General features: G+C 34.8%; 1 protein-coding gene across 1 annotated transcript in view; it reads right to left on the reverse strand.

Annotated features, from left to right (window-relative positions):
• Ppp2r5a (protein phosphatase 2 regulatory subunit B'alpha) overlaps nt 1-26,758 on the reverse strand; it is a 65,869-nt gene that overhangs the window by 14,452 nt on the left and 24,659 nt on the right. The window contains exons 2-4 of the mRNA XM_015483670.2: nt 19,463-19,659; nt 15,634-15,735; nt 2,304-2,396 (exon numbers count right to left, since the gene is read on the reverse strand). Of these exons, the coding sequence (XP_015339156.1) occupies nt 2,304-2,396; nt 15,634-15,735; nt 19,463-19,659 (392 nt within the window). The remainder of the gene's footprint in view (nt 1-2,303; nt 2,397-15,633; nt 15,736-19,462; nt 19,660-26,758) is intronic.

Here is a 26,758-nt window from a genome sequence, read left to right on the forward strand (position 1 = left end):
AATTGGATGTGCTCTGGCTTATTATATAAAAGCACCTAAGGACAGTGCTTAGCATATTAAAAGCACTCAGTAAATCTTAGCTTCCTCTCTTTCTTCTGAAATTCTGATTTGAACATAAAATTATAATTATGCGGTTGTTTTCCAAATTTAATAATTTTTCTCCTGCCTAAGGTCTTAAAATTACTACCTATCAAATCATTTCAAAATACAAAAACTGAGACTTCGGAAACATAAATTTATTAAAATAGCACCTGAACAGTTTTTCAGGAACTATCTGTGAAAGCAGATCATATAGACTGCTAAAATAAAATTCTGGGCCTTAGCGTCTCAGACAATTCAGGCATTTGAAGTAGAAGGTAGAAAATGGGTCCAACACTACTGGTTTTCTTCTCTCAAACCCCTAGAAAAATCCACCATCCTAATACTTCAAGCTCCAGACTAAGAAGGCACTAAACAAGGTTCCCCTCAACCTGCTATTATCTGAGATGCAATTTAATGTGGCATTACTAGAGTTCCTTTACTATATCCTATATGAAACCAGGTGCAGTGGCACATGCCTATAATTCCAGCAATTGGGAGGCTGAGGCAGGAGGATCGCAAGTTTGAAGCCAGCCTCAAGAACTTAGTGAATGAACACCTGTCTTGAAAATAAGGACTGCGTTCACCCATGGGTTCCAACCCTAGTACCAAAAAATATGTTGAGTGTGTGTGTGTCTATGTGTGTAACCCCCATGAGAACTACAGAAGGAAATAAAATACGCTTTCATTTGCAATTACCCAAATAACATAACTTGATTTAATCTGATTTTTACTCACGATTGAAGTGTACATTTTACTGTTAACACACATCTAATATTTCTGTGCAATTTATGAAGAGTTACTTGAATGGTTAGGCTGACAAATGTTTTTCATTTATCCACAGCAACTGGTCAGAATACTTTATATGAGGTTGGGGATATCTACAAATGACTAAAAATAAACTCTAAATATGTGGAATTTATGTTTGTGGAATCTTTTTCATAGGGGACACAAAAAGGTGGTCTGAAAGGTAGGAAAGGTCCTTATAAGGACCTTATAAGGCCTCGGCATTAAATCCCTAATTAGGCCTTAACTGATAAGTGTTTCAAAAGCAAAAATGAACCTAGAAGTCTGCTATGCAATTTTGTTTAGAACCAGCCAATTTCAAATAGTTAAAAGAGGCCTCTAACACACCCACATCAATGTTTATAGCAGCACAATTCACAATAGCTAAATTGTGGATCCAAACTAGATACACTTAAGTAGATGAATGGATAAAGAAAATGTGGTATATATATATACACAGTGGAATATTACTCAGCATTAAAAGAGAATAACATCATGGCGTTTGCAAGTAAATGGATGGAGTTGGAGAATATCATGCTAAGCGAAGTAAGCCATTCCCCCCAAAGCAAATGCCGAATATCTTCACTGATATAAGGATACTGATTCATAATGGGGATGGGGGGCGAGAATGGGAGGAATAAACAAACTTTAGATGGGGTAAGGGGGAGGGCTGTGAAGGGAGGGGGCGTGGAGGTAGGAAAGATGGTGGAATGAGATGCACATCATTACCCTAAGTACATGTATGAAAACATGAACAGTGTACAGACATGAAAAATTGTGCTCTATTTGTGTAATATGAATTGCATTCTGATGTCATATATAACAAATTAGAATTTAAAAAGAGGCCTCAAAGACTTTGAAAATAAAAAAGAAGTGGACACTTTCCTTGTGAGTATATAAGTTCCCAAAATGAGCTAATAACCAATTATGAAAAGAAGATACTGCATGTATTACACCTCATGATCCCATTTTATCTGTGGTTTAGGAATTGGGTGGTTAGGATGCATAAGGTGGTAAGGGGAAGGGGAACTGATGCTTGTTGACAGGAAAGGAGCCTCAGTTAAAGCCACAATGCTTAAAATATACATCAAGTTAAAGTACAAAGACTTAAAATTTAAAACAAAAGTTTGACCCTTTGATCAAATGGTCATGCTAAAATTTCTCGTAGATACTGCAGAAAGGCTAGCTTTTCTGGTCTTTATAAAATAACTGAGAATTTAGGACTGGATACGATAATTTGACTGACTTCATTAGAAGCTCACCCCTGATAAAAATACTTTTATATTAAAGCTTCTTCACTTTCATCCCAATTGTCTGGCAAGAATATTAAATGCTGTCAAATTAAAACAAACCATTTTAAGTTTTGAAGAACTATTTTAATCACAAGTTATTCACTGCTAAGATGAATGTAAAAACCTTAGGACATAAGAGTTCCTTACCTGTTGTACAAATTTCTGATCAATGTATCGTTTCGCAATGCTAGGCTGGAAATCAGGGCTCTCCAAAAATCTCAAGAAGAATTCATACACCAACTATGAGAGAAAGTCAAATAAAAGCTAAGATGATGGTACAAAATTCTACACCAGGTTATAATACTTCATATAAAAAATACACCTCCATTACCAACTTAGTAGGGAGATTTCTGATATTATAATATTAGAAAATAAGGTTTTTAGGGCTATATATGTAGCTCAGTGTAGAGCACTTGCCTAGCATATGTGAGGCCCAGGTTCAATCCCCAGCACCAGTAAAAAGAAAAAAAAATTACAGTTTAAAAAAACTTTCTGGGCTGGGGATATAGCTCAGTTGGTAGAGTGCTTGCCTCGCACGCACAAGGCCCTGGGTTCAATCCCCCCCACCCCCCCACTGAAAAAAAACCACAATTTTTTTGCGGTTTGGTCTCCTAAGCCAATAAATTCTGTCTTGCTTCCCTGGTTAGTGAATGAGCTTTCTGGAGCTGTACAGTGACTCACATCTGTTCACATGATACACAGCACAGTACCAGGCATGAAAACAGCCACTGAACAAGTGGCACTGTCAACAAAACCGCACAGCAGTCCACAGGAGGCCAACTCCTTGCTCAGGTTTGAGCATCTTTTGGCATGTTTATATCCAAAGCAAAACCTACTATATTGTTTGAAAATAATCTATAAACATTGATATCAACTTCTTTTTCTTGTTATATCTTTAATGTACAATAAATATTTAAAAATTAGGTAATATTAGGCCCCATAAGCATTGCTTCCTTTACATACATGGGGCAAAAATGCATCAAACAAAACTATATGTGCTTAGATCACAAAACTGTTCTTAGAATATTATTGAGCTCAGTAGTCAAAATGTGTTCTATGGTAAATGCTGTAAGGTCTATGGATTTAACATACTGATCTTTTTTCCTCCTTTTTTCCCTTCTCTCACTAAGTACAGAACTAAAAATACATAAAAGGTATACACATTGTATTTATTAATTACATGGAACAGACTATGAGTGCAGAAGACATTTAGCAAAGGGCTATTACACTGTGGAATATGCTTAGCAGGATAAGTTTTGAGGGAGATGTGCAACTTGAGCTCTGCATTCAACTGGATTCTGGACAAGCCAAGAAGAAAGTGGAGTGCTATGGAAGGGCAGACACATGTCTTAAGGCGCGCAGGGGCTAGGTTGATGGGACAGAATCACAGACTCTATATGCAGCTCCCTAGTTCAGTGGGAGTTCAGAGTCTGTGGAAGGCGGCATCAGACACAAGCCAAATGTGGCATGCGCTAGCGTATCTACTCTTCAGATCTACATCAGAAATACAGGGTATAAGATTTAACAGTTTTAAGAGTAATAGCATGTCCTTTGGGAGACCTAGCTGACATCAAGCTCTAAATCAAACCAAATTCTCTAAAATATATATATATATTTGAAAGCTCAATACATATATATGGTTAAAAGCTCTCATTCACAAATACCACATATAATTAAAAAAATTTTTTTTTAGTTGATGGACAACTCTGGGGCTGGGACTGTAGCTTAGTGGCAGAGTGCTCGCCTAGCATGTGTGAGGTACTGGTATGATCCTCAGCACCACATAAAAAATAAACTAATAAACAGATATTGTGTCCCTCTACAAATAAAAAAATATTTTTAAAAAAAGAAAGAAAATCTCTTCTCTCAGGAAAATCCAAGGGAAAAAGACTGATATACAGTAAAGCTTATTTATCTAAAATTTATTTATTTATTTATATGCAATGCTGAGAATTGAACCCAGTGCCTCATACATACTAGGCAAGTGCTGTACCATTGAGCCACCACCCCAGCCCCGTGCACATATAATTTTTAAAACAGTTTTCATCTATATCACTTACTTGACACAGTGAATATCAAATGACCAGTCAAGATTACATGGAAAGTGCTGTTATGCAACCAACTTAAGCATCACTAAAGAAATGATGGCAATTTTATCTATATACATGCTGCATTATTATTCCAAATAGAAGAAACACTAGTGATCTACAGAGATGAAAATCTTCAAAATGGCCAAGATTTTTCTTCTATAAAAATGAACCTTGTCCCCAGTATCACTCTCTACACACCCCTCAATCCTCAATTATTTTTTTCTTGTACTTACTCATACCCTGACATAGAATATCTTTATTTGATTATTATTATTACAAAGGTTTACACTGGGAGATATGTAGTTCTCTTCCACTAGGATGTAAAGAACTTTGTTTAGTTCAGGACTTTACCCCCAGTGTTTAGAATTCCTGGCACAAAACAGATGCTCAATAAATATTAATGGGAATCATAGTTGTTAAGAGATCATGTTTCTGTGTAGTTTAAAGTTTCTCCATGTTCTTCTATATGAAGAAATAATATGCTCAAACAATCTAAGAAATGGGGTTGCGAAGAACAACAGACACTTCGGCAATGGCTTCAGCTCCCTGATAAAATGACAGACTTCATATATGTTCAAGGTATGACTGTTCCTACTTTTTCTTTTTTTAAATATTTCTTTTTTAGTTATAGGTAGACACAATATCTCTATTTTATTTTTATGTGGTGCTGAGGATTGAACCCAGTGCCTCATGCATGCTGGGCAAGTGCTCTATCTCTGAGCCCCAGCCCCAGCCCCTGGTCCTACTTTTGTACACCTAAAGATGAAGGATAACTAAAAAGCATAGGGAATGGAAGACAGTGTTCCTGAGCTATTGAGTTCTGACCATGTCTTTTCTAAGGTAGTCAAAATAAAACATAAAATTCTGATCTTCGCCACTAAAAAGACTTTATTCAAGGTATAACAGAAAACAGCCCAGATGATTTGGTATCTGTAACACCTATACAAAAAGCTATAGAAACTGAAGAGGAAAAGACTGACCTAGAAGTCATTTTCCATTCACTTCCATCCAGCACTTTCCATCCATTTTTAAGGGGTATGGTGACCACATGCTTTCCGACTTACTATTAAGAGGAAACCAGTATAGCCAGGTGCAATGGCGCACACCTGTAATCCTAGAAGCTTGGGAGGCTGAGGGAGGAGGATTGCCAAGTTCAAAGCCAGCCTCAGCAACAGTGAGGTGTTAAGCAATTCAGTGAGACCCTGTCTCTAAATAAAAATACAAAGTAGGACTGGGAATATGGCTCAGTGGTTAAGTGCCCCTGAGTTCAATCCCCAGTACCACCACCCTCACCCCCCACCAAAAAAAAAAAAAAAGAAGAAACTAGTGTAAAGGAGTTTTAAAAATTGATTTACTATATGAAAGAATTCAAGCAAGAGTTAACACAGACGGAAGTATATGAGATATTATACATGAAATGCCTAGAGCATTGCTTTGGACACAGTAAACTCTAACAAAATCTTAGTTCTCTAAGGATCTATTTTTTTTCCCTGTAATCCTTGTGAAAACAGAGCAGATTCTGCATGAACACTGTAAAGTTTAAATAGGGTCAGCCTTGTTTTTTTCCCCATCTGTTCTTTTATCCACAGAACTAAAAAGATGCCAGGTGTGGTGCACACACCTGTAGTCCCAGCTACTTGGGAGGCTGAGGTGTGGGAGGATCACTTGAGCCCACAAGTTCAAGATAAACTAGGACAACACAGCATCGAGACCCTGTCTCAAACAACAAACAACGAAAAAGAACTATGAAGGGAAGGGAGGGGGGGATGGGAATGGGAAAGATAGACTAAATAGGACATCACTGTCCTATGTTCACATATGAATACGTGACCAGTGTAACTCCGTATCATGTACAACCACAAGAATGGGAAGTTATACTCCATGTATTATAATACGTCAAAAAACACTATTCTGTCATGTACATCTAAAAAAAGGTCTAAAAAGATAATAATTATTCATAATTTAATGTCAAAGTAATACAAAATGTTCTCAACCTTATATAATGTTTTTATTTTTTTTTTTTTAAGAGAGAGAGAGAGAGAATTTTAATATTTATTTTTTAGTTTTTGGCAGACACAACATCTTTGTTTGTATGTGGTGCTGAGGATCGAACCCGGGCCGCACACACGCCAGGCAAGCGCGCTACCGCTTGAGCCACATCCCCCGCCGCGATGTTTTTATTTCTTATATAAGGTTTTATTTCTTTTTATTTCTATGTCAGTAATGTTAATGACCTAGGCTATGATCCCTATCATTTTAGATTCTTAACACCTGCAAATATTTAAAAGACATTTTCTGGCCAAGAGTTATTTGAGGTAAAGGTGTACTTTGTAAAACATGAGTGTGAAATTTCTAATTATAGGGGCCAGTGAAGATGCTTACATTCTCTAAAATACAGGTTATTCCTAAAAAAAATGTAGGTGTTCAGTGTGTGTGTGTGTGTGTGTGTGTGTGTGTGTGTGTGTGTATGTGTATATATATATATATATGATGAAGTCTTGCTACACTGCCCAGGCTGGTCTCAAACTCATGGCATAAAGGATCTTACCTCAACTGCTGAAGTAACTAAGATCATAGGCAGCACATGCCACCATACCTGGCTTCACTAATTAAATCTTAATTATCTGTGCCACTGAAGTCATTAATAAAATGAAAATACTGTATGTACAATCTGGTATGTATTCCAAGGTAGTACCCTTCTAATTATCTAAAAGGAAGTAAACAGAAAATTACTATATTCTTCTTCCTCAATAAATAGAAAACAGTAACACCTAGGAAAGAAAAGAGAATATAACTTTAAACTGTTATATGTTAACAATTACCATGTAATACTACACTTGATAAGTTAAAATATATAACCCTCCCAAGTACTGAAAAGGTCTTTTGTCTCTTTCTTCTGTCTCCCTGTAGTATTTCCATTACATGTGAAAGGAAGCAGAAAGAGAAAAACTTGTAAATTAGCATTTTTAGAAAATTCATGAAAAGGGCTAAGGTAACAAAGGTCTGGAAGGTTCTGGGATTACTTGTGATTACTCCCCCTCATTAACAACTTAGTGTTTATTTTCTACCATATCAAAATAGTTTCTCATGTTAAGGATCTGATAAGCTAAATATAAAATGTAAACTTTTAATGCAAAACAGGAAAATCCAGGCCATTTGATTCAAAGCACATTTATAACAGGGGAGGAAACATTTATGGAGCAAATGTCTTCTGTGTGATAACTCTCTATAATCTCATTATCAGAGCAGCTTTTTAAATATTCTGTAAGAAATATTAAGATGATTAAATATGTATGTAGCTACAATGTGACAAATCCTATAAATCAGGTAACAGTGTGAAGTAGTTTCGGATGTCCTTAGACCATTTAATAGCCAATTCAAAAATTATACACCAAGAATTAATAATTAGGAAGATTCTATAAACATATGTATCTAGAGCAGAGCCTTTTATTCAAGGAACCGTGGATGAATGGAAATTTCTTGTGGGTCCCTGTGGAATGTGTCTTAGGTGAGAACCCATTTTTAAAAAATCCTTTTTTGAAAGTAATTAACCACCTCCTAAAATGTTAAGAACTACTCATTTCGGGGAATTGAAATAAAACCTCAAATTATCCCAGTGAAAAGTGGAAGGCATATTGTTTATTTGACTGAATTTCCACTGTTAATTTTCATGAGCATTTAAAAATATTCTAATGGAAAAACTATATTTTTAAAAATTCAAAGACTAATTAAGGAATCTTTTTCAGACTATCCAGCTACATGTAATTAAAAAAAAAAGTAACATCAGCTAATGAGAATTTTATGCTTTTAAAATCTTTGATAGCAAGACTGTGGAACCAACCTAGATGCCCTTCAATAGATGAATGGATAAAAAAAATGTGGCATTTATACACAATGGAGTATTACTCTGCATTAAAAAATGACAAAATCATAGAATTTACAGGGAAATGGATGGCATTAGAGCAGATTATGCTAAGTGAAGCTAGCCAATCCCTAAAAAACAAATGCCAAATGTCTTCTTTGATATAAGGAGAGTAACTAAGAACAGAGTAGGGTCGAAGAGCATGAGAAGAAGATTAACATTAAACAGGGATGAGAGGTGGGAGGGAAAGGGAGAGAGAAGGGAAATTGCATGGAAATGGAAGGAGACCCTCAGAGTTATACAAAAGTACATACAAGAGGAAGTGAGGGGAAAGGGAAAAATAATACAAGGGGGACAAATGAATGTCAGTAGAGGGGGCAGAGAGAGAAGAGGGGAGGGGAGGGGAGGGGAGGGGGGATAGTAGAGGATAGGAAAGGCAGCAGAACACAACAGACACTAGTATGGCAATATGTAAATCAATGGATGTGTAACTGATGTGATTCTGCAATCTGTATATGGGGTAAAAATGGGAGCTCATAACCCACTTGAATCAAAGTGTGAAATATGATATATCAAGAACTATGTAATGTTTTGAACAGCCAACAATAAAAAATTAAAAAATAAAAAAAAATAAAATAAAATAAAATCTTTGAAATATTAAATATAGTCTCATTAATTTTATTCCAACTATGGCACAAAATTTCAGATGATCTTGTGTACAGTTCTATTAAAAATTATTTGCCACTTCACATTTTCTAATTCTATAAGCTTTAATCTGCTGATAAACATTAAAATTATTATCAACTTTCACTAATCCTAGACTCTACTTCCACTGTATGTGGAAAACAAATAAACAGAATAAATAAATATGTAAGAGGCAAACTATTGCCTAAAGGGCCCTGAAAAATATAGAATGTAATTTTATTTCTCTTGTCTTTAATTATAAAAGAAAATATAATGGTCCTTGTAAAATAAAAAAATCAACAATTTAATTTGAAATAATGTCTTGCCCCCACATATTAAGCAAAGTTCCTCTGTATCTCCCAGGGACTATGTTGGAAAGTAGCTGATGTTACTGATGATCTATCCTGTTGTTTGTTACTTAAAAATGCACCATATTTATTTTTTTTAAGACACATTCTTCCCTCCTATAGTTCTTATCTGTGATAAAGCACTGCCAGTTGACTAATCTAACACCCATTCTATTCCCCTTGCCTGTCCCTGCTACTCAATCTGCAGAAACTAAATATTCACTCTGTCAGACTGCTTTGCAACTAGAGTCAGGGAATAAAAGGAAAAAGAGGGTGAGACAAAAGAAAACCTAAAACCACCCAAAAGAATGAAGAGATTAACAACAATAATTTAAGGGAAAATAAAGAGACACAGAGGCAAAAAAGAGCCAACACATGAATAGCAGGCACCCCCCCCCACCCAAACATGAAAAAGCAAAGCAGTTAAACAAAAGAAATATGAAGAACTATTAATGAAGAAAAATACTTCAGAAGTATGAGCAAACTTTTAGAGTGAAAGAACATTAATCAACTGGGAAAAGTGACCCAGAAAAACCAACACTGATGTATACTCCAATAAAAAAAAAAAAACAAAAAACTGGCCATTAAAAAAAAAAGTATTCTTTGGGCATTTAGGCAAAAACCTAAGTCTAGGTACAAGGGAAAGAAAATCACAGTGAAATCAGGAGACAATGGAATAACATAGATAAGGTATTCCAGTAGAGAAGATCAACCATGGATTTTTATGTCACATCAAGTTGATCTTTAAAAATAAAGAATATACACAAACTGCTCTTAAAAATACAAGAATCAGGGAATAATGTTTTCATGAGCCCTTCTGAAGAATAAGCTCTAAATTACTCCCAAAATGACTGGAGATACTTTGATGTAAGGACACCATCCATTGTAATGGCACCCATGGGAGTACCAAAAAAAGAGGACAAGGGGACAGAAATACTTAAATAACAACCCTAAGCAACTCAAAGGGCAAACATTAAATATATTACCTGTAAAACTACTAATGAATGAACGGAAGAAAAATAATAGAATAGTGTACAGTTAGTTAAAATGTTCTGACCATAAAGGTATTATACGACTATCTAAAATATGGAGTTGGGAAAAGGATGGAGATTTTACAGAAAGTAGAAGAATATTAAAATTATCATTAGATATTTACTGTGATAGTAAAAGGGTGTTACTTTACATTAGATGCTAAGGAAGAGAGAAGTAGGGAAAGTAGAGATTACTTTCTACTTCAGTATTCTCATTATAGGGAATCTAAATTAGCTATAGAAGAGAAACACAGGTATCATATTGTCATCATAAAGATAACCATAGAGCAAAAGTATACTTCCCCTAAAATACTAAAAGTAATATATTTTAAGGAAAACAGAAGGGAACAACAACAGCAACCCAGAGAGTATAAGCTTTTAAAAATTGTGCAAGGTTTTGTGTATACATTGTCTCATTAAATCCTTGAATCACTGTTTCATCCTAATTTTATAAAGGAGAATGCAGGCTCAGAGAAGTTAAGCAGCTAAATAAAGATCACATAGCTAAAAAAAAAAATGTATCAAAACTGGAATTTGCTGGCGCGATGGCACACATCTGTAACACCTTGGGAGACTGAGGCAGGAGGATCATGAGTTCAAACCCAGCCTCAGCAACTTAGTGAGGGCCTAAGCAACTCAGTAAGACCCTGTCTCTAAATAAAAAATACAAAAAGGTGCTGGGGATGTGGCTCAGTGGTTAAGTGCCCTTGGGTTCAAGTCCCAGTACCAAATAAAATAAAGTAAAATAAAATATAAAAAATAAAAGGGCTGGGCTTGTAGCCCAGTGGTAGAGCACTCCTGGGTTCAAACACCACTACCACCAAAACAAACAAACCAACAAACAAAACACACACACACACATAAAACAAAGGGATGGAGATGTGGCTCAGTGGATAAGTGCCCTGGTTAGAATTTGAATATGTGTGTGTGTGTGTGTGTGTGTGTGTGTGTGTATATATAAAAACTCTCGATCCATATACATAAGGCACATCTAGACTCACTTATAAGGGCTAAAAGAAAAAAGTGATGGCTAGTTGAATTATTTGGGAGATCTAATATACGATGTTATAATGATTTTAAAGTATGAATTAAATCTCAAAAATGGGCTGGGGATGTGGCTCAAGCTGTAACGCGCTCGCCTGGCATGCACGGGGCGCTGGGTTCGATCCTCAGCACCACATAAAATAAAGATGTTGTGTTCACTGAAAACTGAAAAATAAAATATTAAAAAAACTCACTCTCTCTCTCTTTAAAAAAAAACCCTCAAAATTTATGCCTATTTTAGGGTGGTAAACTATTATAGGGTCCCAGATGAATCTAAGAAAGATAGTAAAGCTTTTGGCTACAGCAAAAAATTTTGGAACAATGCTCAAGTTGTAAACCTGATTTTGCAGCTTACTATCTGTATCATCTTGGGCAGGTTTCTTAATCTTTAACATCTAAGCTTATCTACAGAGTGTAAACAATATCTACTTCATAGTGCTACTATAAGGACCAAATGAGATGATGTATATGAAGCAGTTAACACTATCTCTGGAACAGGGTAAGTACTTGGTAAATAATACCTGTTATTAATTGCTATTATTAGCTCAACATGATCAGTAATCTAACAAATAAACATCACTGGTTACACATTGGCAAATACATTAAATTCCTGTAAAAACACTTCACTATGCTTGTCTGCAAATTTGCGACCATTAGTATTATTTTTAAAATATGAAAGACATTATATAGGACGCATCAGACACAGACTTGCAAACTTTTACTTTATCCCTCAGAGCCCTGTTTTAGAAATAAGAAAGCACCTATAAATTGAAGGTACCATTCAAGCAGTCTCAGAGCATTTGAACTAGACATTTTAAGGGAACAAAAACTTAAAGTATACTGTCAAAAAGATCACAAAGACCAGATATATAAGAACATATGCATATAATATTTTGCTAAGTTGTTGAGGCTGTCTTTGAACTCAAAATCTTCCTGCCTCAGCCTCCCAAGTGGCTGAGATTACAGGCGTGCGCCACCTGGCTTATAATGAAATCTGTATAGTAATTTTTATAACACAAGTGGTATAAGAAGATCCGACCTGAGTCCTATCTAAGGAGTTCCAGTTATTAATGTATCAAGTGAGGTAGTACCAAAGTGATTCTACTGAGTGAACCCTGGATGACATTAAAGTCACTATAACTAAAACAGTTGAGGGAATATTTGAATGAAGTAGCTAAAGCCAGAGAGAATTAGGGAAGGCTGAATGGAAGAATTAGTTCCACCTATAAGTTTTTTGTTCTTTCTTGTGGTACTGGGATTGAACCCAGGGCTGCTCTACCATTGAGCTACATCCTTAGTCCTTTTTATTTTTTGAGACAGGGTCTCTCTGAATTTCTCAGGCTGGCCTTGAACTTGTGATCCTCCTGCCTCGGCCTGCTGTGTAGCTGTAATGACAGGTGCACACCACCACACCCAGTTTTTATTACCAGCTTTCCAATGATATGGGGGGGGGGTGAGTTGTCACACATGGCACATGGGGTAGGAAGACTACTACTGCACCATCAATCTTTACAAAGATGTGTTACTGAGATGGACTTCGGGAATGGCAGAGTGAGGATGTCAGTGAACTTGCTTTCCCATAAAAACAGTTCTGAGCAGGCAAAGGAGAGAATAAGTGAATGTGAAAATAGGTCAATAGACATTATCCAGTTTGAGTCTGCTTATCCAGTACAGAAAGGGAAAAGAATGAAGAAAAATGAACAGAGTTTCAGAGACCCATAGGACACCATCCATTGTAATGGCATACATGGAATACCAAAAAAGAGGACAAGGGGGCAGAAATACTTAAATAACAACCCTAAGCAACTCAAAGTTGATGAAAAACATTAATTTGCACAATGAACTCTAGTTGAAACTCAACAAACCCCAAGTAGAATAAAGTCAAAGAGATCTATACCTAGATACATGAAAGTCAAACTGACTAAAGTTAAAGAGAAGATGTTCAAAGCAGTAAGAGGAAAAAAACTTAACCCTGTGAGATCCTCAATACAAAGAATGGCTGATATGGCATCAGAAAACCATGGACATAAAAAAACAAATATAATGACATCTTCAAAGTGTTCAAAAGGAAAAGACTGTTAGCTAAAATTACTCTTTCAAAAGGAAAAAGACTGTTAGAAAAAAAAAGAAAAAGACTGTCGGAAAAAACTCTCCTTCAAAAATGATGGAGAAATTAAGACATTCCTAGATTAAAAAAACAAAGAGAGACTGGGGTTGTGGCTCAGTGGTACAGCACTTGCCTTGCATGCGTGAGGCACTGGGTTCGATCCTCAGCACCACATAAAAATAAATAAAATAAAACAAAGATATGTGTCCATCTACAACTAAAAAATATTAAAAAACAAAAATACCCCAAAGAGAATTTGTCACTATCAGATCTGCCCTTTAAGAAATACTAAAGGAATTTCTTTATGAAAAGGACACTATATGGTATTTTAAATCCATAGAGAGAAATAAAGAGCATGTGTAAAGATAACAATAAAAGTAAATATTAAAGATAATACATGTATTTTAATTTGTAACTTTTATTTTCTTCCTTAACAAAGCAGTAACATTAAGCAATTAATTATAAGTCTGTGTTGATGAACATGTAAGTGTAAAGATGTGATTTTTTTTATGACAATAATACCACAAAGAAAGGGGGAGTAATTGAAAGTATATTGGACCAAAATTCGTTTATTACTGAAATTAAGTAATAAACCAAACTAGATTGTTTTAAAATGCTAACTGGAATCCCCAGGAAAACCACTGTGAAAATAACTTCAAAAAAATAAAATAAAATAAAAAAGAGAAAGAAACAAGGGAATTAAAATGATACTCAAGAAAATACCCATTCAATACAAAAGAAGACAGTAATAGTGAAGCAGAAAAACACAAAAACAAAATACATAAAACCTAGAAAAAAATGGCAGATGTAAATTCTCCCTTATTAGTAATTACATTAAATATAAATAGATGAAACACTCCAATCAAAAGATATTATATAAAATGTTTAAAAAACATGTTTCAACTATATGGTATTTATAAAAGACATGCTTTAAAGAAATACATACGTTGAAAGTAAAAGGATGGAAAATACGTACTATGCAAACAGTAACCAGAAGAGAAATGGAGTGGCTATACTAATATCAGAGGACATAGAAATTGTTGTTAGAGACAAAGGACATTTTATTATGATAAGGGTAATCTATGAGGATGTAACAATTATATATATACATGTACCTATCAACTAAGTCCCCACAATATCTAAAGTGAAAACAGAAATGCAGAGAGAAATAGATAACTGAACAATAATAGTTGGAGACTTATATATCTCACTTTCAATGGACATAATAGGAGAGATGATCAACAAGGTACCAGAAGACTTGAACCACACCATAAACAAATCAGGCTTATCAGACTCTACCAAAGATTCCTCCCAATAATATAACATATAATCTTCTCAATGGGCACACATGAAACATTCTCCAGAATAGACTGTATACTAGGCCATAAAATTATTTAAAAGAACTCAAATCATACAAGGAATATTCTCTAAACAATGAAATAAAATCAATAACATAACAAAATTTGGGGAATTCATAAACAGACAGAAATTAAGCAACCTATTCCTAAATGATTAATGATCAAAAAAGAAAACATATGGGAAATTAGAAAATATTTTTAGGTAAGTGAAAACAAAATACAACATATCAAAACTTATGGGAAACAAACATTCAAACAAGAATGTGTAATAGCTCCAGTCACAATAGCTAAAAGGTGGAAATAAATATCAAACAACTAATAAATAAATAAAAATGTAGTAGTAGCCATACAATGGAATATTATTCAGCCACAAAAATGAGTACATTCCTACAAAAGGAATGAATCTTCAAAATATATGGTAAGTCCACAAAGTCCACAGGTTATAATCTCATTTACATAAAATACACAAAACAGGTATAGAGACAGAAAACAAATTAGTAGTTGTGAGAGCCTATGAAGATGGGGGAATAGAGAATGACTGCTAATGATAAAGGGATTTCCTTTTAGGTTGATACAAAGTTCTGGAACTAGATAGTGGTGATGATTGCAGTATATAAAATGCCACTGAATTATATACTTCAAAAATTTTTTATACCTTAATTTAATTAATTAATTTATTTATATGTGGTGCTAAGGATAGAACCCAGGGCCTCACACATGCCAGGCGAGTCATCTACCGCTGAGCCACAACCCCAGCCCTTAAAAATGGTTTAAATAGTCAATTTTATGTGAACTATATTTTATCACAATAAAAAACATTTTGGGGAAAGAAAATAATGTTAAGAAAACATATTTAAAAATTTTAAGTAGACACTCAGAATCTAAAAGAGAGAGCCATGATTTCAGCAGAATATCAAAATATTAAAATTGTCAAGACATAATCATGTTCCATACTTGTATGTGAGGCCAAGAGGCCTCAAGTGTGGGTTCATCCTCTTCTGGATCAAAATCTGGATTATCACTTGGAGGAAGAGTACGGAAGATATTAGCACTGATCTGCAAAGAAAAATACATTTAGATTTATGTTCTTATTACATAATTGAATTCAACAATGCAAAATGGAATACTTTTTAAGACCCCTGATTTAAGAAAAAAGTTGTGTCTATAAATTTATTTCAAAAAATCTATAAATTTCAAGATATGAAGGAGGCAGGTGTTTCTCTTTTCTCTGCCCAATATCTGACTTCCTGAAGCTACTGAAGATTATGGATTACTTCTAGATTCCTCTTCCTTAAATATCACTTCTTTCCAAGTTTTGCTTAAAAAGAAAGGGGAAAGTAAGGCAAAATTACTAATCTTACCTATCTCTAACTTGATTCCTTAAATCTTTCCACATATCCTTGCATATTCTAATACAGTCATATTCAATACTTATAACATGTAAACAAGTTCAATAAAACATCTCTATTCTTATATGTACATGCCACACTAACGGACAGGTAAAAGGGCTTCATGGTTATTACAGACATACCTTATAACAACTCATCATTTAATTCATTGTATTTCCTCTACTCTGAGACTTTTTAAAAACATATGATCTGAAATCAGGATTTGCTTTGAGATTCTTCATTTTAGATTCAGTGAAACATAGTATTTACAATTTCATCGTTTGCTTCCTCTATCTCCATACCAACATATTCTTTTTCTCCAGTGAAGGAGAGACCATGGTTCCAATCCCTAGTTCTTTTAAGAATGATGACGGACTGATAGGACTGACAAACCAAATAGTTTAGTAAACATTTAAGGACAATTATGGGGTTGGTCATTTGAGATAAACTATCTAGGGGACAGAGGATAAGATAAGCAGCGTTTGATTTATGCAAGCAAGTTTCCAACTATTCTTCTTCTTTTTTTTAATGAAGTGGCATCCATGGTAGAGTAATACTTCTAATAGTTTTACTCTAAGACTTAACTAATAACTAAAATGAACCAATTTTAAAAAAGACTTAACTACATCTCATATTTGTCAGTAAGTAAAAGTTAACCTTGCAGCCACCAATAAAAGTATCTGTACATAACAAATATTCAGAAGAGTTTTAAAGGACTAAGTGAGAAGAATGGCTCAACTCTTACCTAGAAATTAAGTACCCAGAAGTTACACAACAAAACGCACACACCTTTGCACTTTGGCAAAGAAATTAAATCCCAGAGTACATGTAGCAAATTACAGAATAGTCTGCAAGATTTTCAAAATTCCTGAATACAAACCTTTTGAAATCAATAATATTAAGAAACGATGTTTTTTTGTTTATTTTTGGTACTGGGGATTTAACCCAGGGGATTGCAATGAGCTACATCCACAGCCCATTTTATCCTTATTTTGAGACAGTGTCTTGCCAAATTGCTCAGGGTCTTGAACTTGTAATCCTCTTGCTTCGGCCTTCAGAGTTGCTGGAATTATGGGTGTGAGCCACCACGCCTGGATTTTTTTTTTTTTTTTTTTTTTATACCAGGGATTGAATCCAAGGGTGCTTAACCACTGAGCCATGTCCCCAGCTCTTTTTATTATTTATTTTGAGACAGGGTCTTACCAGGTTGCTTAGGGCCTTGCTAAATTGCTGAGGCTGGCTTTTAACCTGCTACCTCCTGCCTCAGCCTCACAAATTACTGGGATTATAGGCCTGTGCCACTATGCCTAGCAAGAAATGAAGCTTTTTATCCTTGGAATTTTTAAATGATAAAACAAAAATCAAAATAGGAACTCCATTAATATTTAATGTTTACATCCTCAAACTGTTGCTCCCTTTTTACTGTCTGCCCAAGTTTAGGAAACCACTTTCATTTTGATTAACATTCTCTCTATAGCTAATCTTTATAGGTTACACTTGCTATTAACTTTTTAAAAAATTTGTTCTTTTTAGATATACATGACAGTAGAATGTATTTTGACATATTATATATACATGGAGTATAACTTATTCTAATTAGGATCCCATTCTTGTGGTTGAACATCATGTGGAATTACACTTGTCATGTATTCATATATGAACACAGGAAAGTTATGCTAGATTCATTCTACTTTTTCCTATTCCCATGCCCCCTTCCCTTCATTCCCCTTCCTCTAATCCAATGAACTTCTATTCTCCCCACCCCCACCTTTATTGTGTGTTAGCATCCACATATCAGAAAGAACATTTGGCCTTTGGTTTTTGAAACTGGATTATTTCTCTTAGCATGATAGTCTCTAGTTCCATCCATTAACTGGCAAATACCACAATTTCATTCCTCTTTATGGCTGAGTAATATTTCACTGTGTGTATATATATATACACCACATTTTCTTTATCCATTCATCTGCTGAAGAGCACTTAGGCTGGTACTTGCCATTAAATTTTATACCATGGTATAAATTTAAATTGTGTACTTGGCAAATCTCTACTCCAGCTGAATTTTTTGTGTTTTATTAGAATATAATGAAATATGAAAATCACAAATCCCATGCAAATTTCTGTTTGGTGGATGAGGTTGAATTACCAATAAATAGTATCCTGAACACCATTACTTTAATAAAGGGGGTAATTTTCAGATCACATCAGACATTCTAAACATTTACTTGTATAGGCTGAGAATTCCTTATCCACAATGCCTAAGAGGTGTTTTGAATTCTGGATTATTTTGGATTTTTATTTATATATACATAATGACATATCTTGGGGATGGAATCCAGGTCTAAACACAAAACTCATTTAGGTCTTACATATGCCTTATAAACGTAGCCTGAAAGTAATGTTATATAATATTTCTAGTGCACCTGTGTTTTGACTTCAACTCATCAGTGAAGTCAGGTATGAAAATTTCCACTGTTGATTCATGTTAGTGCTCAAAAAGTATTGTACATCTTATTTTGGATTAAGGATGCTCAATAAGAAGCATTACTTAACTTCTCAAAGGACCCAAGTTTTAATTAAAGTGTTGTAGTCTACAAACACATTAAAATGTCCTAAATATCATTTCTTTTAAACCAAACTCCCTTACCCACTGCTTAAATATTTTGTTCCCCAAAGTTTTTCATTGGTCTTCTCCTTCCCCTTTATAAGCTCTCTCTCAGTGACTACTCACCCCCCATGACATCATCTATTATCAATTTATATGTACAATCTTGAGCCTACATTTTTTTTCCTAAGCTCAAGACTACACTATCCAAAATGGTAGCCACCAATAATTGTGGCTGCTGAGAGCCATAGCTAAGTAGGAATGATGCATGGCATTTTTGGTTGAAAGGTGACACCAGCAAGCCATTGAGATGATAATGATTATGTTAAGATGTGCATTCAATTGGAGATTAGACCCCTGCTGTCCACCTTGGCCTGCTACTTTGGAGCTCTCGCGGGACTCCCATTGGTTGGGGAAGTGCGGTAGGAGGGAATTCTGGAGGAGGGAATTCCGGAGGAGGGATTTCCTGTTGGTGTAGTGTGTCCCAGGAGAAGGCCGCGTGCGTGGCATTCGCGGGAGTTTTGGAAATAAAGTTTGTTCCTGCTTGAGTGTCTCTTGATTTTGTGCCCAGCCAGACTGCGGCATGTGGCTACTAAATTCCCTAACTCCTAAGCAATGATAGCATCTGTTAAATGGATAGATAATCTTTCAAATGGACTAGTTTATGAAACATTCTTTTGGATGTATTAATTGCATACATTTATTAAAAATCAGTCTCCAATTCATAGTTATACCTCAGATCTTACTTTGAATTTATATCAATCTGAGGAACATAAGTCTAGAGGCTTACCATTTTTACTATATCAGAATACGCTGATTCAACAATTACACCACGATTAGTTGAAACATACTCAACCAGTTCATTCAGTGTTGCTCTTTTAATTTCTTTGCTCTTCAAGTCTGAAACAGAGTCCATGAAATCAAACAGTATACAACACTGCTGTAACTTCTGACAGAATAGCTCTTGTTGTTCATTTGAAGTGGCATCTATAAATAAAAATAAAGAAAAACTTAGAAATAACTTAAAAGTTACCTTATATAGTTATTAATTTTGTAGAAGTTACTTTCTTACATATTTAAAACTCTTCCCAGAAAGCTAGTGATGAATTTACCCACCTCATATTATGATTTAGGGACTTATTCTGAACTTCTCTCATTGTCCATAATCATTATTAATTCTGTTTAACATATCTGGAATCTTTTTCTTATTGATCCCACTATCACTTTAGACCTTTGTCATACCTCATCTAGACCACAAAAGACATCCTAATTGTTCTCTTACATGATCTCATAACCACTATCACTCCTGATTTATCTTCCAAACTACTTTGAAAAGCTAAAATCTTGCTAAAATGAGAATCAATATGCTCATACTCAATAATTTTCAGTGATCCCAAATAATAACAACCTGCTCATTCTCTGCAAAACTAGTTTTAAATAATAATTATTTTCTTAAATCCTTTAGAGTTATTACCCTTGAAGCAAAATGGTTATATGCATTTAATTCCAATTAATAACCTGATGTTTTCCAAAACTGATCACTTTTAATAAATAAACAAATGTCTGCTCAACATTGATACTTGCTCCCCAATTGTGCTAAACTTACAGATTGTATATGTGTATGTATATCTTTCTTTCTATCTATATACACACTGTAGAAAATGGTGACTAATTAGGCTGGTAGAATTATTCTCAAACTCTATAAGAAGTCACCATAGGTCTCTCAGTTGCTTGATATCTCTACTTTCAAAGATACCCTTAAACAGTATATAAGCTTTATTATAACAGATAATATACCTGTGTTACATCTTTTATAATTAAGACAATGAAATTCCAGTGTAATGAATAATTTGGGAAAATTTTAAAATATTTTTTAGCTTTTTTCCCTGATACTTAAAGTAATACACAATATTGTGCTTCAATGTGGCCAACTCTTATTCTCTCCTTTCTCTCACTCCTACCTCCTTGGCATGAAAACAGTTCTCTTACTATTTTCTAAAGGCAAGGTCTTTGTTCAAAATCTTTGTTCTATATAACTTTTTTTTTTTTTTTTGCAGTACCCAGGAGTGCTCTACCACTCCAGCCCTTTTTATTTTTTGAGATAGGATCTCACTTAGTTGCCCAAGCTGGCCTTGAACTTGGCCTTGATCCCCCTGCTTTGGCCATCAGAGTTAGTAGGATTACAGTTGTGTGCCTCCAGGCCTTCTATCTGAAATATTTCACCAGATTTCCTTCCCTGTCTTTCCAAATTCTATACATTCCTTAAGAATAAACTTAGATCCCACATTTTCCACAAAATTTCCCTTGGGTAGGTCAGGATACAATGATGTCTCCTTTCACTGAACATTTATAGTACTCACAACAACAATTTATATAGTTGAATGTGTATTATCTTTAGGTCTATATTCAATGTTTCCTTTATCAACCCCCAAAAGATATCAGGCTTCTTAAGGACAAGAATCATTCATTGAGTAGGGTTTCCCTTACCTAGTAAAAAGTATTTAAGAAGTCCACAAACATTTTACACCTGAAAAGACTCTGAATTTGAACAATAAAGATTATGCACTTGGGGCTGAGGTTATGGCTAAGTGGTAGAGCATTCACCTAGCACGTGTGAGGCCCTGGGTTTGATCCTCAGCACCACATAAAAATAAAATAAATAAAATAAAGGTATTGTGTCCAACTACTACTGAAAAATAATAAAATATTTTTTAAAAGATTTTGTATGCACTGCAAAAGAGACTACAGAACAAAAAGTTTAAAATTTGTACTAAGACACCAAAAATGGTATAGTGAATTATTATATTACGGCTATGTTTAAGAATTGATAGTAACCATTTTTATCAAAAGCATAATCTCATGGTAGAATTACATGGATTAAATGAGATATGATCATGAAGGTGAAAGCATATAATACTTCAAAATGGATTATAAAAGGCTTTTTCCCCCTCTTACGTCACAGGCTAGAAGCCTGTAGCTAACATGACAGAAGACACAAAATGTTTTCAGGATTGGCAAATGGTAGGATTAAGGTTAATTCAGAGATGGGACTATCAGAAGGATACAAGGGTACTCAGTGTTCAGCAGAAAAGTATGAAGCTGTGGAAAAGCAAGAAGAAAAAAATCCTCCCAAGAGACAAAGCAGTCACGAGAACAAGGCTCAGCCTGTGGCTCTGAAGTGTACCTGATAGGGGACATAAAATAGTACCAGTTTAAGAACATGTTACACGTTCTAAAAAGAGCATCTTTTTTGAGCATTTAATTCTTGGTCTTCAGAAAAAAAAATTATTTTTCATAGCTTCTCCATTCAATAATCCATTTATTGGCTTAAAGATTTATTTGAATTTGTTATTGTTTTCTTCCTCTTCAAGAACTATATCCTAGCATTCAACTAATGCTTTGATGAGACAGGTCACATATAAATCCTCCTCAAACATTAGAAATATTTAGAAAGTACTTTAACATTTCAAGTCCTTTGGCTCTGGGTTAAAACAGAAGTTTCCAATTCTAATTATTTTTAGGTATTATGTAATAGAAAAATCTTTCCTATTAACCCTATCTACAAGTATGTTTATTGAATGTTAAGTCTGCTGTGCTACATAACATCATACAGCACTATCACTAACATTAATACTTCCTTCATGCCAAAGGTAATTCTAAGTGCTTTATATGTACTAATTTAGGTAACTATCACAACAACCCTTTGAAGCAGGTTCTGAAGGTTAGAGTGATTTCTACCTTCAAAAGATTAGAGGTAGATTGGGAAGAAAAGACATCAAACATAAAAAGATAATGTTATCAAAGTGGAGAACACTTTTCAGGCACACGCCTGAAATCTCAAGGACTTGTGAGATTGAGGCAGGAAGATCACAAGTTCAAGGTCAGCCTCAGCAATGTAGTGAAACTCTGTCTTAAAAAGGGGGGTGGTGGCTGGGAGAGGTATGTGACTCAGTGGTAAAACACTGCTGGGTTCAATCCCCAGCATCATTAAAAAAAGACAAAAAAAGTAACTTTTATCAGGCAAAATGCAAAAGGTATTGCCATTTACCACACAAACACACATACACATTATACACACACTGTCTACATAGACACATTCCAATATATACACATACTGCCTATTCTCCATACAATCTGTAATCAAAAAATTTTTGAGTACTTATAAGATTAAATATAAAAAAAATTAAAAATAAAACCAGAATTAATTAAAAGGAGGAAAGTAATAGTTATTACAAGGCATTTGACTGCTTGCACTGAATTTCTTGGCAGCCCAGGTTAAATAGCTGTAAAGGTTAAATGAGACAGGAAGCTACAGTTATCTACTGGTGGTTAGCAAGATGTGCAACATTTTCATATAGGTCAAAAACCTGTATGGTAGTCATTAAAAAAATCAAGGAATCCTAGCATGGTGGTTTGTGCCTATAGTCCCAGCACTCAGGAGACAGAAGTGGTAGACTACTTGAGACAGGAGTTTGAGACCTGCCTGGGCAACACAGTGAGACATCATCTCAAATAAAGAAAAGTACCATGAAATATTTTGTAATTGCAGATGTTTAATCTGTAGTTCTGTACTTTTCTATAATAGTACCACTGGATTTTTTTCTTATAATAGTAGAAAAATCAGACTATCAACTTCGGCTATTTCATAAACATAAATAAGAATCTGAGAGAAAAAGAATACAATAAATCTGAAATGTAAAGAGTATTGACAAGATCTACACTGGCTGCTTACAACTTCTCTATTATAAGCATTCTTACAAATAACGTCTGTCATACACTCAATATTATTTCTGTCTGGCAATGTCTTATAGTAATGTCACATATTGTTTTTTTCCTTGGCTATTTTTTCTCTGTTCACTTAATTTTATCCATTCATCTGTTGATGGTCACCTAGGCTGGTTCCATTGTTTGGCTCTTGTATATTGTGCTGTGGGAAACAGTATGCATGTGTCACTAATGACAACTTTAATTCTTCAGGATAAATACTGAGGGGTGGAATAGCTAAGTGCTATGGTGATTCCATGCCTAGTCTTTTGAGAAACCTCCATACTGATTTCCATAGTGGTTGTACTAATTTACTATCCCTCCAACAGTGTAAAAGTGTTCCTTTTTCTCCACATCCTCTCCAGCATTTATTATTTTTGTATTCTTGATGACTGTCCTTGGCTATTTTCATTGAACTGATGTTAATTATCCATTCTCAATATGGATAACTCCATACAGACTCACATATGCTTCCTCACCTGGAATTCTCCCTCCAATATTAACTATATTGTCTACCAGAATTTTACTTCTAGTCTTAAAAATAAAAACACCTCTAGAAACATGCAAGTGCAGAACATCTTACAGGACAACACCATACAGCAACTAGAATTGTGGATGCTGACAGAGTAATTGCTTCACTTCATGCCCTGAGTACTACAGCACAGTCAAAAACCTGTGAGAAGGAGGCATGTACTCAACAGAAAGCATATTTTGGATTTTGATCTTTCCCTGGGATAGAGATACATGGTATGATACCCTTTCACAATGCTGGACATCAGTAGCAGCAAGTCACAGCTCACAGTCATGTGATCAAAAGGGTAAACAACCAATACTCTATAATGTACTGTGTTGCTAACATGATATTCACATGTATTAAATGAATATTTTTTTTTGTACCAGGGATTGTACCCAGGGTACTTAACCACTGAGCTACACCCCTAGCCATTTTTTAATATTTTATTTAGAGACAGGGTCTTGCTGAGTTGCTTAGGGCTTCACTAAGGTGCTGAGGCTGGCTTTGAACTCATAATCCTCCTGCCTCAGCCTACCAAGCTACTGGGATTACAGGTGTGTGCTATCACGCCCAGCTATTAAATGCATTTATGACAGTGTTATTTTTGACTTAGAATGATTTTATTGAGTGTTATCCTGTGATAAGTTGCAGAGCATCTGTATTTGTTCAGTCACACTGAATTTAATTATCACTAAATTGCTGAGGCTGGCCTTGAATTTATGATCCTCCTGCCTCAGCCTCTTGAGTTGTTGGGATTAAGGAGTGTGCCACTGTGCCTGTTTTAATAGTCTTACACTGATGACATGCATCTATTTCAAACAAATACTAATTTCTTCCAAAATATGTAAATGAATCTTGAACAAACAGGGAGAGAGCATTTAAGATCCTATTAATTCCATTTAAATCAAGAAAAAACCCTATCCTCCGTGTAAACTTGTAAGTATACATTTTGATCTCCCAAAGTATTTACCACAGAGCAATTCAGACTCCAACTATTATCAGTGCAAAAATATTCAACAATTTCAAATGCCTTAAATTTTTATGTTAACTCAAGGAAACATGACCACAATTTTAAGAATATTATGTAATAATTGATCTCCATCACCACATAAGAATATTATGCAATAACCTACGATATCAATTTGTATTTATATCTTCAATAACAACACCAGAGCTAAGTATTTACTAAAAGCACTCTACTAGAAAATATAACTAAATCCTCAATTTAAAAAAAAAAAAAGGTCTCTGCATGAATATTATAAAAGATACAAGACAAACTGCACAATCAAGGAATTATCCAAACAAGAAAAACAGATGTGCCTTGCTTTTGCAAAATACATAATTAATTTAAACTTGCCTGGAAGATGATTTTCAAAATTCATCTTAGCTGTTTTCTATTTTACTGTGATCCCACTAATGAATTCTCTACATTGTAAAAAATCCCTGCATAGTGTCAAGTAGAGAGGGAATCAGACAACTCCAAGGAAGTGAAGTATTTCATCTTTGGAGAATTATTAATACACTTTTTAGAACTTCCCAAAGTCTTGACAGGTCGTTCCTAAATTCTTACAAAGTCTTTTTTCCCTCTTTTTTTTTTTTCTCCCAATACCCAACTTGAAGATGTATCTGGCTTACATTTTTTGAAATAGTACTCTAGTGTACTGTTTTTCAAAGTGTGGGTTGTAACCAATTGGAGGATAGTAGGATCACTTTACTGGGTTATATCTAGAACTGACAACAACAATAATCAGGAAAACAGGCTAAAGTGGGAGGACTGCAAGTTTGAGGCCAGCCCCAGCAACTTAGTGAGGCCCTAGGCAACATAGTGGGATCCTGTCTCCAAATAGAAAATAAAAAGGGCTGAGGATGAGTGCCCCTGGGTTCAATCCCTGGTACAAAACAAAAACAACAATAAAACAAAACAAAAAAGCCAGAGTGGAAAAAATAACAACAACAACAACAAACAAAACAAAACAAAACCAGAGTGTATTGCATGTAAGTGTGAGAGTTCATTTGAACTGTAAAAGTATACTCAGCTGTGAAGTAAGATATATTTCATATTGTACTTTGCAGTTTTTTTTAAAAAATCACTGTTCCACAATATGTGAAATATAAGATTAAAGCCTGGAGTACAGTGGTGGCAGAGCACTTGCCTAGCATGTATAAGATCCTAAGTTGGATCAATAGCACCACAGAAATAAATAAAACTAAAAACTAAAAAACTCATCCTATGTAGTATACGTAAGATCATAAAGTAAATTTGTAACAAAGCTGGGATTCAAACCACCTAGACTGCAAGGAGAATACGATTACTAACTTTGACATAGCACACGTTCATTTAAAAGCTGTATTCTAAATCCTCACCCACTTAAGAGATTCACATGCACACTAATTAAAAGTGTCCATTTTGGATCTACCTCTTATCCCTCCCTCTAGAATGTTAGTAGATATGGGGTGGGGGAGAGATGAACCTACAATAACAGAACAGAAAAGGCCTTACGCAAGAGACTTCAACAAATTTTTTGAAAACTCAAAGTCAGAAACTGACAAAACCATGACAAAAGAAGTCACATGCTAGAATAAATAGAGGACTATAGATGAGGGTCCAATAGGACTCCCGTGTAGTTCAAGACTAAGAAATATCTAGTGGAATAGAGAAAGGGACTGAGACATGAGCTGAAATGGAGGATTAAATAAAAAGTCTGGGCTGGGATGTAACTCAGTAGTAAAAATACATGCTTTAACACACACAAGACCCTGGGCTTGATCCCCAATACCACAAAAACTTAAAAAGTATATTTAAAACAG

This window comes from Marmota marmota, unplaced genomic scaffold (genome assembly GCF_001458135.2).
Source record: "Marmota marmota marmota unplaced genomic scaffold, marMar, whole genome shotgun sequence".
NCBI classification, from domain to species: domain Eukaryota; kingdom Metazoa; phylum Chordata; class Mammalia; order Rodentia; family Sciuridae; genus Marmota; species Marmota marmota.